Source organism: Syngnathus leptorhynchus, chromosome 22 (assembly GCF_054491065.1).
Source record: "Syngnathus leptorhynchus isolate UIUO chromosome 22, UIUO_Slep, whole genome shotgun sequence".
NCBI lineage: Eukaryota > Metazoa > Chordata > Actinopteri > Syngnathiformes > Syngnathidae > Syngnathus > Syngnathus leptorhynchus.
Window position 1 is genome coordinate 807,924 of NC_141216.1, and position 19,261 is coordinate 827,184.

The following is a 19,261-nucleotide window of genomic DNA, read 5'->3' on the forward strand; positions in this document are numbered from 1 at the left end:
AAATATATATATATGAAAACTAATATACAAGTGGATGGCTCTCTTGAAGTGTGGTGCCGAGGTGTGGCAAAAAAATAAACCTGTTCAAAACCAGGTGAAAATAATGTATGCTTTAAATCAAACAGTCCTGCAGTGTGACATATATGTATATATGTGTATGTGTGGATATCCCCCCCCCCCCCCCCCCCCCGCGCACAAACGAACCCTCCCAACCCTATCATCTTTTATCCAATCTCCATCTTTTAAGGACCTCCCAAGCCTCCTTTGCCCCGCCTCGTCCGGCTCCCTCCTCCCTTCTCCTGCTTCACGGTGTTTCTCGTTTCTGTCTCAACCATCCCTCCCTCCTTCCCTCCCTCTCTTCCCTATTTGCATGCCCCGGCTTCGCTACCTTTTTCCTCAAAGTAAACAGAGGAGAGAAGAATAGAAGCAGAAGCATCACTTTGCTGGCACTTCCCACGACTTGCTCTCCCGTGAAAAGACTTTTACGCAGCACTCTCCATCGCTTGGAGTTTTGTCTCTGTGAGTGGGTGTGTGTGTGGGTGGGCATCCCTCGTCTGCATCCGCCAAAGTAGTAAGTGTCCGCCTGCGCATCGCTGCCGCTGAAAGAAAGAAAGCTAGAAGGGAGGGGACAACAAGTAGAGAGAGAGAGAGAGAGAGGTTGAGAGGTGAGAGGATAGCCAGAGTGGTGCATCTGCAAGAAAGAGGTGTAAATAGTCTGTCTCTATGAGAAAGGGGTCCCGTCTTCACATGCTGTGCTCTATGGCAAACTCTGGCTGTGTTCTGCTGTCCGGGAGCGGAATGTTACCCCATTCTCTGCAATGCCCCCCTGCCTTCCTCTACCTGCCCCAGGTAAGAGTCAGCCAGAGCACGCTTTCATATTCTCCCAACTGTACAATAGTAGCGTTATCTTTTCATTCACCTTTTCAACTTCGGTGTCAAAAATGACCCACAGCTTAAATTGAATGATGCTCTTTTTTTTGGTTGATATTTAAATGACTCAAACAGTTTTTGCGTATAATTTTGATGTCACATTATGTCAGAGAAAAATGACGAGTTTCATGTTGAGCCAAACTAGTGTTCGTCTGACTTTGCCAGTTGTTTTCGTACTTTCCTCATACGTCTCAACTTGACGTCAGTGTGTTGTGCATGAGTGGGAAAGAAAAAGACGGAAAAGTGTGTGTGTTGAGCATGCGTGAATGTTCATCGGGCAGCAGGACAGTGACAGATGTCGGCTGGGAAATGAATGAGACAATAGAAGCAAATGACTACTGGCGCACTTCTTGAAGTGGCCCCACTCAGATGGCTGTATTTCTATGAACTGTGCCTCATTTCCTCAGTTATCACTCTGTGGGCTTCGCTCACTTTGCCTATGCTGTAAAAGTCTTCAATTGACTCGACATTGGTCAATTACCAGGCCACATTTCGGCCTCTTGAGTATTTATTTATTTTTACTGCTGGCACATGTGCACTAGTGGCAAGCATCACCCCACCATTTTTTTTTGGGGGGGGGGGTCTTTCCTCGAGACAGTTTGTTATTGCAGGCATATAAAATATGATAAGACTGGAGAGAGATGCCATATAAAATATGATGGGGCTGCAGTGAGCTAACCTGCCACGTCCAGCCTCCAAATAGCTGCCACACATCACCTTTACGGGACGGCCCAGAACCACCCGCCTGCTGGCGGCACGCACAAACAGGGGTTACATGCGCACATAACTCACAGAACATGCACCAGCTGGGATGCACTCACGCACACACACATCCAGAATTTAAGCCCTCAGTTCTATGTGAGGACACACACAATGAGTCCCCTGGGAAACAGTCTGTTAGTCCCTTGCCGTGTATGTTCATTTATTTGCTTACAGAAGTTTTGCTGTTTTTTTTTTTATTTAAAAAATCTCCACTTAAAAGGTGATTAAAAATGTTGTGAAATTTGCGCTGTTTAAAAAAAAAAAAGAAAAAATCTCTGCTTTGTTTTTGTTTTGTGTAGTTGTTTTTTAATGAAGCCATCAAAAGTGTCTTTCTCAATGTGACTTGAATGAGTTGTGCAATTCTTTCTGCCTGTTTTACACCACTGCAGCACTTTGGGATGCAAACCAAATGTTGTGCCTATATACTTCTACGATTTGCAAGCCTTCTCAATCGGGTACCTTTGCAAAATATACGGAATGACTCGCACGTGCCAGGCAACAACTGATACTTGCAATTAGACTTGATGGATGTTGGTGTTTTGAATTGTAGTATGTCAAAAATGAAGCTTTCCTTTTGCCTTGGCTATGTGTGTATTTGCTTCTAAAGGAGATCCCACACTTCATGTGCCCTCTCATCTATCCATCCATTTGCAGACAACATGGATCATGGCTAAACATCCATGCACTCTAAAACATTCATCTCCTCCCTGTCTGTGTATTGAATTTCCATTCTCGCTCTCTTCTTCAATCCTTCTCTTTGTATTGCTCTCTCTCTTTTCCCAAGACGACGGCTTGGGGAGGGGGGAAAAGAAAAAAAAAAGTCCTCGTAAGTCAATACGATGTGCTAAATCTGCTTGTGCAAGCTCCCTTGCTCTCCCCAGGGAGGGAAGGAGTTGTTGAAGGGAGGAAGCTTTACCAAGGCACACCTAATAGTTAAACACTTCCTTTGTGGTGGTCAGAAGACGTGGAGCATTATGGTGTAAGAGCCCGCCACTTGCCGCACTCTTTGCTTTTCTGCGCTCGTGTCACAATGGTCTTTGTTCTTGCTTTTTCCGCCTTGGTGTGGCGCTTGTTTTGTGTGCAGCAGTAGCAGTATATATATATATATATATTTTTTTTTTTTTTTTTTGTCTGTGGAAATGATTTGCTAAGAAATAGTAGTTAATACTAAATCAATCCCAGCTCATTTTCTTTCTCATTCATGTGATTTATTTTTTTTCTCGGATTGTAATTATTGCAGGGAGATAGAATTCACCATCACGCTCGCATCACTTTACCTCGAACATAACAGCTTACCGATTAAGTAATTAAATGAGGGGTTTCAAATTACACTGAGTACTATGTGCAGATTGTATATGAGGCATTAAACAAGAGGAGGAACCTTGGATGCTTCTGGGGAGTAGACAAGATATCACTTTTCTAGTCAGGCGTGAAGTGTTTTATAATTTAGCAGTAATTGATATTGATTGACAAATTCTTGTTTTGAATCCAATCCAATCGGTGCATCACTTACCCTGTGCTTACACATTTGATTCAATTTGTAAAGTATTAAATAAGCACATGGAAAAGTCATAATGTCTCATCACTGGTGAGTTGTTTTTTGGAACAATAGTCTTCCTCCCACACCAGGGCCTTTTCTTTGGCTGACCTGAGGAATGTCTCGCTGCACTTTCTTGTCCAAGTTTGCTAAGCCTTGATAAGCTCACCTGCTCTCAGGCCAAGTTCATATTCCTCATGCTTTACATCTCTCAAAGTTACTGCTGAATCCTTAATGTCATTTTTTTTTTTTGTTCTCTTTCTCCAGCACACGGCGGCCATGCACGCACACATTCCCCAACAGACAGCGTGTGCTGCCTCTCATTAGCTGTTCTCACCCGTGTGCCAATTTATAGAACACGAAGGATGTAATTGGCCTCGGCAGAGGTCTTTGTTTTTCTTTCCTCTTCAGTCTCGTCTTCCATTCTCTTGACTTTTCTTTCTTGTTCGTTCTTCATTTCCATGCCCCCTCTCTTCTTCGTCGGCCTTTCTGTTATATAGAATGGGAGATGTACATTTGACCTTCAAGTCACTCCTGTACAACTAACAGAAGTACGGTCATAATTTGACCGTCAAGGTAAGCGGACCGTCCGCAATTAATTCTTCCTTATCTCTGCCGTGGCTTTCTGTGAACAATCTTGATCCCAAGTAGGCTTTCTGGAGGTCAGGATTCTGCTGTTATTAAATAAAAAGTAAAAGCCCCCCCCCCCCCCAAAAAAAAATACACCAACCACCTTTAGTATCTCTCTGCTGAGTTACAATGACAGGCTCCTTGAAATGATAGGCTGCAATTGGGATATTTGTGTCTCATAAATCCGCCATGGTTCCATTGGTATTTACGGCCGTTCCGTCAGGTGCGGATGTCCCAAAAAAAAAAAAAAAAAAAACATGGCCGAGACAAAGCCGAGCCTCAACCCCCACATCCACCATCCTGTCAGCATCCCAAACCATCTGTTACACTCGTCCACCCACTGAGTAAATTTTTCCTCCACTCCAAGCTAAAGTTGGAATCTGTTCACCTGGCATGACCTCGGTTGTTCCAAAGGATAGCTTTTGGTATTGAATTCACAAAATATATAAATATATATCGAAAACAGGCTTAAGCGCTGTGTCCTTGTAAGTCGTTTGTCGAGCGGCAAGATGCACTTTTGTTGTTTCCTATATAATATCCCTTGCCAATAGGGAAAAAAACAAATAATGCACCTGCCGTCACAAAGCATGGGCATCCAAATTAAACATTTTTCAATTTGGCCATGTTTGCCGTCGCAGCACTGCACTTTGCTGAGGACAGTAGAAAGGCTTTTTCGCACTGCACTTGATGCAGGGTGCCGGAATGCCAGCTCAGGTCTTTGCGTCGTTTTTCGACTGATTGATCATGTACTGAACAGGTTTTCCAAAAGTCACTCCAGCGCTGTTTCTTTGCGAGTCCCTTGTGTTTGTCGTAAGAGCATCCCCCTCCCTTCAGACCCAACATTTTTCAATCAGCGCAATAGCGTGGCAACGGCAGGCGGCCACTTTGCGCTCTGTCGTGGCGCTGCCGCAGCACAAATGTGAGTGTGTTGGTCAATGTCGCACTGTACTCTGCCAAGTGTTGCTTGAAAAGGCCTTAGGAATCCAGATTTGCATTATTTTGATCTGAATATTTTTTTCTTGGCATGCACAACCATCCAAATAAAAGTCTCTGTCATAAATGGAGTGTCGGCGGCCCTTTGCAGAGAAGAATTTGATGTCAAAATAATGGTTTAAAAAAAAAAATGGCCCATTCACTGTGACTCACAGGAACTAAATTAGCGGCGAGTAAAATGAAATGATACAATTAGAACTTGGGGGAAACACAGAGACAGGAAAAACATAGAAGGAAGAGGTCACAGTTTGAGAAAGCAAAGGTTTCAGGTATTGTCTCGGATAAAGGTCTCTGAACAGCTTTGCCGTTAAAGGTTATCCAGACAAGCTATCTTGTTAGTGGAGCATGGAGATGACAGCGTACAGTCGAGGGAAGGGTCATTAGGTCAAAGGTTGCAACCCCTAACACTTCTAGGGACGACCCTGTTGTCATTTGGTTAAGGTTGCAGTTGTCTAAAGTACTATATACATATTTTTTTAAGCTGACTGACATCAGTTGAAATAAACTGTCAGTTGATGTTTATCGCTAACATGTTGTTTTGCATAAAGAAGTTTGGATTTCTGCGCTAATTGTTGTCATGTCGTTGTTAAGGACAGAAAAGTGTCATCGCTCATTTCTATTTTTGTCTACTTGCACACCTCATTAAAAGGCGGAAATGTTTATCAAAGTAAATTGTTGAAAGAGATAATGATAATGAAAATGTCATAACTAAGTGGAAGGAAAGAAAGTGTAAAAAGTTTTCATTTCCAAGTATTTCATAGAGTGCCTTAATTAGGATTGTTTTTGCTCCAGCAAGCACACCTTTAGATGCATGACAGATTTATACACATGTTCAAGACTAATCAAGCATGTCCTTTTACCACCTCCTCTCTTAATTATCACTAATTATGGCCATTAACAGAGGACTAAGAGGTACATTGAATAGGGAGTGGAAGATAAATATTGATGTTAATCGACAGAGAAGGTTTAAAGGGGCGTTGCCCCCCCCCCCGCCCCCAATGTATCCGATTGGTTCCCATTAACCCTGATTTGCATGTGTGAGATATATATGATCCATACTAAGTTGGACTGCTTGGTTTGTTGGCGTGAGCTGTCAAGACAGTCCGAGATTTGACATATTGAGTGGAAATGATGCATTGGGCCTGCTTGACTAATGTTGTATGGTTAGATGGGAGGCAAGACAACAACTCTTGTCCTGAGGGTTATCCACAACCCTGACTTTCACTCTCGAGCTGGAAAGATTGATGGGACGGCATCGTACCAAATCATATTTCTAAAACATACCAAAGTTGTTGCTTTAGGGGAAAGCTTTTTCAAATTAGAGATTGGATGTGGACGACAGGATATAAGAAGACTGGCTTGGATTTAAAAAAAAAAAAAACAAAGACAGCAGGAAGAAAATACAAGAATGAACTCGGCAACCTGGATTGTTCAAACGAGAGGGATTGGCGATGGACATTGCTGACAGAAACATGTTCATTTGAAAGAAAATGGACATAAAACTTGACAAAGCCAATAACTTCGGAATACTTGCCAAACAAGCATGTTGGAGTATTTTACCATGATCCTGCAGCGTTTCTTTCTTTCTTTTTTTTTTTTTTATGACACATAAAGCTTGATATGGGGATTTATGTGCTTTGTAAAGCAATTCCTCTTTTTATGACTTTCACAGTGGTATAAAATGTCAGACTACCTCTGGCAATGAAAGGAACAGCGCACTAACACACAAAGGTTCACCAGTACAAAGGTTGATGATAATTGCAAACCTAAAGAAACTTGCAGGCATATTCTGAGAAAGTAATTGGGTGGCTAATGTTAGGTGCATTTCTAGGGAGGGTTGCGTGGTAAAATGAAATGTATTAAATCATCTCTCCTCTGGTGGACCCTTCTCCCCCAACTTGAAAGTGGGACTCCATAGGGTTGTAATCTCTGACCCCCTTCATCCCACGGATGATATACGTCTCAACGATTGGTCAGGGTATCTATTATGAATGAGAAGCACACCTTGCTGCTAGCATTTGTAATCGATGGACTGGACCCAGGGCGCACCTCGCACAGACCTGCACACTAGGGTCGGCTCGGGATCATTACAATCAGTCATGTTTGGGGCTATAGCATAGCTTATATGGCCTGCACATTTAGCAGGGTGTGTTCCATTTGTAATTTGGACCAGTAAGAAGTTTGGCCACAGTAGATCATCCATATTTTATAATAGGGAAAGCTTGTGGAGTTGTTCTCTACTCGAATTTAGATCAGCTAAAAGCAGGTTGAAGTGGTAGCGCAAAGGGGTGTGACACGGTTTACCCATTAACAATAGATGAATCGGAACAAGATTTTTTTTTAATAGCTACTGTATAGTGACAGAAATACGTAAGAATGGAGAGCTTAACATAAGCACTGAAGAGAAATGTTCTCATTCATTTTCTCACTCGTTGTCATTCTAAGCACTTGACATGATCTATTTCCTACGGTGGACAAATGGGTCGATTTCATTCTCCAGTGCCTACACCAACTCTTAAACCATGTAAGGCCTCTTTGTCTGTTCTTATGACCGACCCCAACAAGGTCATGACCTGTGACCTCATCAGGGCAGGTTATTGATGGTGGTTGGTTGGCCATGAATAGAAATCCAATCAAGATTAGCCGCACTCTCGGGAGTTCTTTGATTGAGGTGCTTCCTCTTCGTGGCTCTACTGTATTTTGAAGCTTTGTCTTGAATCTTTTAACAGGGGTTTCCTGAGGTCTGATTTCATGCTCTTACCTCCCCTGATATATTTTTTTATTTATTTACCAACATCAAAAATATTACAGAAGTTGTGATCAGAAAAGTAAATAAATGAAGCAAATATATTCTTTCATTCTGCCACTGATCTATATTTTGATGGCTCCATAAATAAAATAAAAAAACCAGACCATCTTATTAGACTTGGGAATTTTACCTCATCCTTTGGACATACTGATGTGTGAAATGGATTCTATACCAGACTTGGACATAAACTGAACAGCATGACAATCTCATTAAAAGTAAGGAAAAGTACAAAAGTGCTTCTGCAATGACAGACAAATGCAATCATCTCGAGTGAATCCGTTGTTGTTGTGACGAGGCAATGCACTGGGTAGAAGAACTATTTCTGTTGCTATAGCTAATATAGCTTGAAGTTTCGTAAGGAGACACATGGAGAGAGAAAGCAAGTGAGGCGACCGACGGGCATATGCATGCTCTGCAAGAGAAAGAGATCAATGGAGAGATACCCAGTAGTTGAAAGAGCATGTCTCCCTATGCCGTAATTCACATGTATAATTTATCTGGCACAACAGGGGAAAGAAGTGTGAGCCAGAGCGCACTTCAGAAGAAAAATAACGTGTTCTTCATCTTGCCAGGAGGGTGGAGAGATGTGTGAGGTGACAAAATCCGAGTGGGAATCACAAGAGCCATTTTATGGGCTAAAAGATGCTCTGAACACAAAGATGAGGAAAAAAAAACATGGCAATCAGAAATGATTGAGCATGGTCTGAATTTTGTAAACCTATAAAGAGTGGATATGCAATATTGTGGTCAAATTTCAAGTAGTATGATATCCTCCAGAGTGTTCAACTGCTTTTCATTGGACAGCTAAATTGATGTCACAGTTGTTGCTGTGAATGAATTAAAATTGTGTGCGTGTTGCATGGTCAGTGTGAAAAGGTGCTGCCTTTTGATGATGGAAGCGCTGTTATTTGAAGTATGTGCTGAGAACATGGTAGATGATGCAGGCTGTTGATGTGGTGCACTGTGTACCCATTTGCTCAGCTAAAGTTGTACAAGATCTTAAAGAAAACATATCAATTATGAATGTTTAGAAGCCTTGAATTGCTGGCTTTCATCTTTGTTTCTTCTCTTGTCTCTGTCTAATGGTATTTTTAATTTGCAATTGGAAGGTTGCAAGTTTGAGTGCCATTTGCCACTTCAAGCAAGTCTGGACTGTTAATACTATTTTTGCTATGGAGCCTGATCTCTGGGTTGTCCATGAAATGATATGATTTTATTTCCCTTAATTGAAACCCTCTCCAATAACTACGAGGAGGTACTTTGCATTCATCACCTAGCGGTTACCAAAGCGTTGCTGTTGCTGTACATGTTGGAAAGGGCAAGCATTTTGTGTGTCATATGAAAGCAGCAAGCATATTGCTTATTCTCTTTCACAGAAGTGGTAAGAATGAAGCAATATCTGGAGGGTGTTGTAATTAGGGCCAATTCAATTGGACTCTGATACTTCATTATACAGCTGCCAACAACAGCAACGATTAATAGCCATATTTTCCCTCTCCATTTGGTTTTCGTACTCATTAATGGTGTGGAATTAATGGAAATGGCCTCACTCACTGCTAGAGGCCAGCCAGCATCGGCGGGCCTGCCGCCGCATGCTCTGTAGGAGTGCGTACGCATGTTCCCGCGTCTGTTTGCAAATTAAGCCCCTGAAGCATCTTGATAACATCAAGTGTTTTTATGATACTTCCCACATAAAATGTGTTGCAGACCAGCTTATAAACAGACATTGCTTTCGTGCACGAGAGATGCAAGAAAAAGAAATGGCTGAAATATATTCGTGTTATCATTTCACATTGGAAAAAATGGGACGAACCCCAACAGCACAGAGTGTGAATCCAAAATGGAATCCTCGCTAGAAGAAGAGGGGGAAAAGAGAATGAAATAGACGGAGGTGAGCAGGAGACGAATGAGGTGAAATGTGAGTGCTGATATTAGAGGAATGGCTCATAGTGGCGTCTGGACAAGCTTACTGCCTCTCAGCAGTGTTAGTGTGCTACTCCCCACGGCCCACTGGTGACATGGCATTTAATAGACTCCATGCTGTGAAACAAACTACCTCAATTAATTCCTCCGACTCTGGCCCTGGCCTTTCTCTCACTCTCAAACCCTGGGGTACGTGTGAGTGCGTGATTTAAGCCATCTTTGTTTCCGTCCTTTTGTCTCCCCACGGGCTGTGTTCAAAGAACGGAGCCTTCGGCCGCCCCGACATGATCTACTTTTATTCGTGATCACATCCATTTGCATTTCCATGGATTTTTTTTTTTCTTAAGGCGAACTGCACAGTGTACAGTGGCCGCCGCAGTGTTGTTGAGAATTATGGGAGTAATTGCTTCTTGGTCTCTGTGTCCGATAAATACCAAAGAGAAGAAAGAGACAACTTTTAGGTACAGAAGTAGTTACAAGCTACACATCATCCACAATAATAACTTTTATTTTCGTGAAGTTAAAATTGAAATTTTGCCGCCATCTTGACATTTTTAACAACTGTACTAGCATTTTTTTCCTAACGTTTGTACAAAAGAAGCTTTTAGTATTCAATAAAAAAATCAAATGACTAAACTTTTTATTTTTAGTTCTATTTGTCAAACTTGTCAGAAGTGCAGCATAAAAAGTGACAGCTCCTCACATCAAGTTTATAACGGTCAAAAGAGTTCCATTTTAATTTTCCCAAACAAAGATCCCACTTGACTGTTGATTTCAGAGAAAACGGATTAACAAATTGAACCCGGCGGCAACATCCAAAGACTGAGACCCACCCAGACAGTCCAGTTCACAGTCCCCGTAAAAAGCTGAGCATAAAGTGAAAATGTTAAAGAGTGTGACACTGGCCAAATGCCACGGAAGGAGAGGCAGCCGTTATATCATCGGCCCGTCCGTCACTCGGTGACACTTTAACGACTCTGAGCCACGTCTCTATATACTCCCTTTGCGTACTTGATGTGTAGACTGGCGCGGCTGTAAATAAGGCAGGTCCAGTCGGTTGGGCTGACTGCAAGTATTTCTTCCCCTCTCACCATGCAGTGATGGCTTCATTAAAGAGAAAGTGCCTGCCAGTGCTAGCACCCACCCCCCCCCCCCCTTGGCCGGCCGGCTCCAAGGGCTAATCACGAGGCTGACCTTGGCTTGATCCCGGACAGTGGAGAGCGCTTGCCGCTCTTTTCAGATGCTGTGTTGATTTGACAACACTGGAATAGAAATATGGTAGTAAATTACGTATGTTTAATAATTCACTCACTAATCCAGTATATTGTCAAAATGTTGCTTTGATAATAAATGGATTTTTCTGGAGGAGTAAGGAATAAATGTGCTTAGCAAGATTCTTTTTTTTTTCTTTCTTTCTTTCAGCAACATTTGAAAGAAATATATTGAAGAGCCAGTTCTGTTGGAATTATTCATCAAAAATGTTCTGATTGAATTAAATATATAAAATTTATCATTTTATCCTGATTGAATTTAAAAAAATGCAAGTTCTCATTTTTACATCTAAGTATTTACGTACTGGTGGGAAAAGGTTATGTCAAGTTCTCGGTGGCTCGAGGGGAAAGTTCACAAAGCCCATCTCGCTTCCTTTCTTTTTTTTTCGTCTCAATCCATTATTCACAAATGACACGAGCAACTCGCATACTCTGCTGTGCTTTTTTGCCTTTGTACTTTTTTATGTTTGTGAGTCAAGTCTTGGATAGTTTTGTATTTTGATACCATGTTTGAGTTATTAATAAGGTAATGGTTACTTTCAAGGCACCTTCACACAGGTGTGTTGCCAAATGGAGTTCAGGTCAAAGAGGGGCATGTGTAAGCACAGCTCGCTTTTAGCCAGACGCACGCACAGCACAGCGGCCTCAAATGAATTGGTTCACTCTTCCCTCCTCGGCCGTCTTTCTCCTTCACTTGAAGTCAAGTGGCATTTCCATTTTAAAATTGCCTCCCGGCCCATTGTGAATAGAATCGAATTACACTGAAAAGCACTGATTGATTCTCTCAGAACACAATGGTTTTTATGGCGTAGACCCGCTGGCCTCTTCTCTCTCAGCCGCCTATTGAATTCAGTCAGCGTGCCCATTAGAGTGGTTTCACACTGGCTCAATGGGAAGGAGGAGTGTAAATATGTGCGTGTGTGGATGTGTGCAAGTCACTGTGAAAGCACCTCAAAGGCTTTTCCAAATGTTGGATGGAGTCTGTTGCAAATGTGACTCTACGTTACCTCTACATGGATCATCTCTTTGATTTGTCCTACTTTCCCGTGTATTTTCATATGGCTATAAATCAACTTGAAATTGCGCTCCTTCCTGTGGCACTGATACCCAGGGCGGGGATTTCTTCAGCTGATTGGGAAAGCAACCGGGTTTTAATTTGAATCAAAATATCATCAAAACAATAATAGAATCGTTTGAATAAAGTATCAGAACAGAAGAGAATGACATTAATCATCATAATAATGTTGCTCTTCATTTGTCAGAGCAAGAAGCAAATGAAGCGCTGCCTTACTTGTTAAGCTGTTGAAAAGCTGCCCTAAAACCAAACTTGACTTGATTAGATGAGCTCCTTAAAAGCCTCGCTCAAGGAAGCCTGTTGGCCCGCATGAAATCCACTCGGGATAATGAATGTTTGATTTGTGACACCGGCGTCATACCACTTAGAAATGGTCGAGTGTTTTCTCCTTAAACACACTCATTTGCCCATTTATTGAACAAATTAGTGCCTCTGACAAAAACTCACTGTCCAAGCCTGTCATTTAGTCATTTATCCGCTGATACAATTTGGGTTAAATGCTCACAGGATTAGAAAGACACGCTCTCCTTTGCCCATTTAATGTAGGAGGTGGTGATGGCTTTGATTGCAGATGTATGGAAAAGATAAGTACAACTAGAAGTCGTGATTGGAATGTGTTGAAACACCCGGAAGGTAGCAATGAAAAGAAAAATGCAGTTCCAACAGAAATGTGTATGTTCCGTATGTTGAAGGCGTGTCATGACAAGGAAAGCAAAAGAATTGCTGCTCGCCGCTGTCGTCCAAGTCCCCATAGATTAGTTTTGCTATTGGCGACTTTTACTCGCCACACCATTAACTCTCTCCATCCTTCAACCTCTTGGCCTTCTCAGCCACACAACATGGGTTAATGGTGTGAAGCCTGAAGTCTTTTAATTTGGCCAACCATAGAAATAAAGTCCATTTTCCACATCAAGGAGTTTACAGGCTGGATTTTATTTTTTTTATCCTTGGAGTGACAGCGGAAACTAACCAGGGTGGACCTTTACAATGTGTGTGCAACATGGCCGTGCACTCCCAGACTAAAACCACAGAATACATTGGAATATTTGAGTGAGGTGGAAAATGATGAATTGGACATGAGGTAGTGTTGATGTCGAGAATTTTGTTAAGTAATAAGTGAAAAATGTTCACCGCTGAATAATTGATCACCCCCCACCCCCTGCCCCTCATCCTTGGCACAGTCACTCCCTCATTTGCACTCATACATGTTGATGAAGTGTCACGTCTCTGCTTAGCAGTGGAGGAAAGTCCCTCAATCCGCACACAATGTATATTGGCCCAGTGAAGCTCATTAAGATTTATGGTGAAGTATAGTGGAGGAGGAGGATTGCCACACCTGTGTGGAAATGGAAGCTTTGCACTTTTATTGCGGTTGATCACTAAACTGGTTTTATTTTTCTGTGGTCCTGTTTTGTTTTTTTGTTTTTTTTCCAAAGCTCATAAAAAAAAGGCTAAAGTGTTCCTCTTATTTCTGTTTTATTCATCATGTCTTCCCACAACATGTGGCTTAAGTGCACAGAAGTTGCCTTCTGCTTCTTTTCCCGCGTGATTCCATATTTTTGGGGCTGTATATATTTCTGTCATGCACTGCACTTGCATGACGGATTAAAATGTAATGTAAATTAGAATTTTCACTTTTTTCCCTTTGACTATTTTGTGTTTTCCCCGTGAAGGCGCTTTTAATAAAGTTGTCTTTCATTTGCTCCAGGTGTCATGTCGTTTCACAGCCCGGTGCTTTTATTTAATCTCTTATTCATGATAGTCATGTTCGCTAGCTTCTCCTCGACGTGTCCTCGCAGAGCTGTCAATGTGTAGCAAAGAGCATGCATATACAGTACATACAGTCCGATGATGAATGGTGGAGAGAAGGGGAGAGTGGCAGCTCGCCATGTTTTGTTTATCTATAAAATGAATAGCGCTAAGTCAACACAACATATTTCTGCACTTTGATGTTGGGACAACAGACTATTTGGAAACCAAATCAGATTGAGGTAAAATCTTTGGACAATTTGACCATCAATTGGAAAAGAAAGGAGGATCTGGCATGGGGCAGATTGCTATACGTTGGCCCCTGTTGACCCCTGCCACCTGGCAGTCCAGCTCTACAATAAATGGGCTCAAATGGCAATCACACAAAAATCCTCCGCTTCCCCGAGGCCGATTTTTATCGGAGTGTTTTGAGGCAAAGCTGACTGTTTCCTCTTTTGAATCACTCATTGAAATATTCTATTATTTCTTCCATTTTTTGTTGTTGAAATATCCTATCTCCTATGTCCCCCTGTGTCTGCCAGCTTGGGTTATTGTTGTTATCAGTCATTCTCTAAAAGATGGCTGTGGTCTCCACATCACCCCACGCCAATAGGATAAGGTTAGTCGTGGCTTGGAACGACGACGGTGGCGGTGGGGGCGGCAAAGTTTAACAAAGCGTAGTTTCCTTTTTCATGACTACCTGTGACCTTTAAGGATATTAGCATCTGACATGATGAATTGTGTGTGCGTGGGAGTAGAATAAGAGGAGAGAAGGAAAGCCGGCCAATGGCGGACACTGTCGGAGTGTGAATGAAAATGAAAAGCATTGCAGCTTTGCACACATCAGCACTCTTGAGCCGGTGACGGAGCGTTTCGCTGCTTCCAAATGGAATCAAACGGCATCTTGCAAACTATTGTCACACTTTGTATTATAATGTTGTCCGTTAGGTATCTGCCTCTGATGTCTTCATTCAGACATGAAAAATCCATTACGCAAGGCGCCACGATGCTTGCTTAATCCCATTTGCTCACAAGCAGTAAGTGCTTAGGTGGATATTCATAATTCTATTCGCACAATTGACAGCAAATGCCTTGAAGAAATGGCTGAAAGCTGCTGGGACAAAAAAAAGCCTTCCCCCCCACCCTCCCTCCCTCCGTCGCCCAACTCCTCTGATAAGAATTGACTGGGTGTTAGGGAGTACGAATAGAAAACATCCTCTGCCTCTGGTCTTCCTCACCACTCGGTCTGATAATAGTCTCTTGAAAATCACAAAGGCTACAGAGGATGGAGGAGAGACTTGAAGTAGCGTTGGGAGACTAATCTCCACTCTGTGGGTGGGTGGGCTGTTGGGGGAGCGCAGATAAGACCAGCTGGAGTATTGCAGGGGCCACACTTACTGGGGTAAAACAAAATACGGAAGGAAGGCTGACAAAATAGGAAGAAGATGATCAGGCTGCAGGCAAAAGGAGCCCCCTTCTGATTTACTATACATGCCCAGATGTGAAACGTTGATGATTCGACAAAAACGGCCAAGGTGAACTGATGGCAAATTCCTCATAATCGCTGCGTATGGATTTTTTTTTTTTTTTTAAACGTGTGTGTGTGGCTGGCTGCATGTGTTGCATTTCTAAAATACACTAAATGTTGCACATTGTTTTGCCTACTAGTTTATTATTAGTATTATTTATAACAAAATAAATGAAAGCTAAAAATGTAAAAAACAAACAAACACTTTTCTTAACAAAATAAACGAAAATTCTTATTTGAAAATTTCAATTTGACTGAAATCCGTAGCTATAATAAAAGTGAACAAACCTGCTCTAAAAACTAAACAAAAGGAAATTGCACTAACTTGCAGGAAAGAAAATGCAACAATGAAAATGACTTCGAAGACTTTTAAAGAAGCAAACCTAGTCCTGCCTCTTTGTATTTGTCAACTTAAATTTGACTTGACGGAAACCAAGAGCACAGTTTTTGGAAATCAATGATTCATTTGGGTTTCCAAACTATTTTTGACATCAAATGTAAGATTTAGTGAAACGCTCTTCAGGGATTCCCATGCCACAATCTGAATAGTACATGCCCACTTCAATGTGGCCTTTTCCGGGACAAGGAAACAAGCTGTATTGAACACCTACCTTCTGGCTCAAGCACTTTCATTATTCAAAGCGCATTATGCAAGGTGGGACACCGCCCCTACAACCTTGCCAAGAGGAATTCCCGAGTAGGCAAGCATCTTTAGACGTGTTGCCGAGTAAATATGCGCTTTGAGTGTGTGTGTTGCAAAGCTTCGAATGCCCCCAGGGCACTTTCGGGCACTCGGTACCCCATTAGTCAGGGGCAGACGGGGAAGATTGAACAGCGATCGTCCCTTTATTAGATCAAAGCATCAGCTATTGTGAACAACGTTGTGTACGGAAGCCATGAATGTACACACACGCACATATTTGTGAATGTTGAGAATAATTATAGGCAGTTGACTGGGCGCTGAGCAGAATGGAAGTGTCACTTTGGGAAATTGTATTTTTATTTACTGCGACGGGCCTCTGGCTGCATTTTCCACTTGATATGGAAGTGCGCTGCGTGTGCACCAGCGTCTATTGTTTCCTCACTTGTGTATGCGCCATGACTAATTTTTGTTTACAGCTGTTTTTTGTCAAGAAAACAAAAAGTCATGTACATGCTCAGCCATACAGGGGTGAAGAATAGACAAAATAGACATATGAAACCGTCATCACCCCAAAACTCCCCTTTCAAAGGTCCATAATTTGTATCAGCACACATTAATATTAGTCATCACAGCACAGCACAGCACAGCGCTGTCATGCTTTTAATTAGCCATATCCATACAAGCCCTAAGCTGTGAAGCGTGGCCTTAGGTAATGACAAAACGAAAACAAATTCAACAATTTATACATTGATCCGTTTATTAGTCCCATGTTCCAGTTCAGCTGTCTTTGTGCACAAATTGATAATTGATCAGCACATCCAGTTGCCCCTCAATGGGCTCGGTTCATTAAACAAAATTGGAGATTCAGGTTATGCTATTATTCATAACCGTACACGCTTTGTCAGATTCTATTCTATTAGCTACATAATGTACCACATAAAACACTGTTTGTATTATTATTATTTTTAATTATTATGTGTGATTTATGAGTGAGAAAGTTTGTGTGCTGTAGAAATGACGCTTACTACCGTAGATTGTTTCCCTGTGTGTGATATTGATGCATTTGGACCCCTACACAGATTCGTCATTTGGTAGAAGTGGAATGCGGTCCCTGTCAATGTCTAAGCTCTTTCTAACTGTCATGTCCCTCTCCTCCCTCTCATGACCTATCTCTCCTGTCTTGATCGCGCTCGGCCCCAGAGTGCAGTGATACAGCGTCCACATGAATTATGCAGTGTTGTTATCACTCTGCTCTGGTTCCTTTTACAATAAAACAGTCTTAAAGCATCAAACATTCAACAGGGCTTCAGTCGCCATCATAGGGGAAGCTCTGGGAAGAGTTTACTGTCCCCTTTCCGTGGTGATAATTAGCAAGAAAATACAATCCAGGTAAAGCTCTCCTCAGTTATAGCTCCTTAGTGACAAACTTAAGGCCCGGGGGCCAGATATGGCCTGCCACATCATTGTATGTGGCCCGCAAAGACAGATTGTGTTCATGTGTCAATATTAAAAGAGATTGCTAGCATTTTTCTTTTATCACTGGTGGAAAAAGTCTAAAGAGAAACTTGCAATTTGTGTCTTTGTGCAATCTGGGTTGTAGTGCAACACTGGATAATTAGCAATCTTCATTCAATGCTGATTGCATTAGGATCAAAGTGAGATGCCCATTGAGGCTAACTTGATACAACAGATGGATAGCATTTCCCAAACCATCTGGAATCGGTAGACATGAGCAGACAAGTTTGACAGAACTTGGAAAATGATCAGATGGACATTTGTCTGTCACATCCATTACAAGCCAATCAAACCAATGGAGCAATCAGACTAGCACCAACATCATCTACAGTGGCACTAAAATAAATTGCATACTGCTGGCTTGACGAGGAGCCAGCGTCCGAAAGAAATGTTGTGTAAATGGAAAAAAAAAGGATATATTGTTTGAAAGGATGTTCATTGGTTCACTCATTGATTTTATGACCTCAGAAGTTTGTCATTATGCTGAAGTTGTAATAGTTTCCAATTAAACCAAAATAAATGGACTTGTTTTCATCCAATTCAAAAATCCCACAGAACCAAATAACGCTTTTCCAACATCCTCGCAGCGGTTGCACTTTCAAATCCTGCACACATCTTCTCTCTCTCATTCCTACATATTGGATTAAATGATTTATTAGTCCCCCCCCTTCTGAGACTCCTTCGATTTCAGAAGACTAAATTTGCTCTCTTTTCCAAATGTATCAGCACTTGGTCAATATCAATACAGCCCCAGGTTCACGGCACTCATTTGACCGTGCTGGTTGCTGACTTTAGTCACTATTTAGCCCAATGGATTACTGAGATGATTGTGATAAGCCTATTGACAAAGTGGACGGACGGACGGACGGATGGATGGATGTCACGCCCTGGAGGCGGCGCGCGCACACACACGACTATAATCCACGTGCAAAAAAAGCAAAACTCTTTAATGGTTTTAATTTGCCAGAGAGTGTGTGCAAGACATAGATCTAAACAGAATGAGGCCAGTCATTACAAAGATGAGATGGCTGGCACAGCAAAAGCTGATGATATCTCACCCAGTCCCAAAGGGAAGATGCAAACTGCTAGTAGTTATCTACTTGCTGTTATCTCTGATTGCGATAGCCTTCCTGACTTCCCTTTTCTTTCACATGACTGACACTGTTCCTTGCTTGTTTTTGGTCTTTGCAAATCCTTTTTTGGGTGAGGATCAAATATTTAAGTTCATCTGCTTTCACTTCTTTTCTAATTGAGTTCAATTGACGCAAATACGGAGCTTGAGAGAATGAAACATTTTACGAGATTTTTTCTTTTTTTTTTTTATCTTGCACCAAATTTAAATCTGCTTGTCGAGGCAGCAAAGTTGTCAGCCCTGAATTAATTATTCCTCGGCTTGTTGCTGCCAAGTTTTGGAGCCTATCATATTGGCTGAATCAAATTATTGATCAGTTCTTATAAAGTCATGCACGGTGTGCTCTCTCCCCTTAAGACGTGTTAAACTGAAGGCCCGGGGTCCAGATATGGCCCGCCACATCATTTGATGTGGCCCGCAAAGAGACATTGAGTGTGGGCTTCATGTGTCAATATTAAAATTGCAACCCCTGCCTTAAGAGCACCTCCATCAGGTGGCACCGGCAATTTCTTTGACTTTGCATGTGGCTCCGATTGACTCGGACCCACAAGCAGATTGACACGTTTGTCTTTGTTACGCGGGTTAGTGAATATCACGTTGAAAGGCCGAAGGGGAATTGGCCGCCGGTGGTCCTGCATCAAAATGAATTCTAAACAGTCTCTCCACAGCGCCAGGCTCATCACTCTACTCCTTCATGAACATGATTTTTCTCTCGCCCATTCCCTATCTCCGGCCGGCTTTCTTGTTCTGAAGCGATCATGACA

The 19,261-nt window shown here is 42.1% G+C and overlaps 1 protein-coding gene across 1 annotated transcript in view; it reads left to right on the forward strand.

Annotated features, from left to right (window-relative positions):
• Nucleotides 1–627: 627 nt before the first annotated feature.
• Nucleotides 628–19,261, forward strand: part of rbfox3a (RNA binding fox-1 homolog 3a) — a 45,132-nt gene continuing 26,498 nt past the window's right edge. Inside the window, exon 1 of the mRNA XM_085904551.1 lies at nucleotides 628–849. Within this exon, the coding sequence (XP_085760677.1) occupies nucleotides 724–849 (126 nt within the window). The 5' untranslated portion in view covers nucleotides 628–723. The remainder of the gene's footprint in view (nucleotides 850–19,261) is intronic.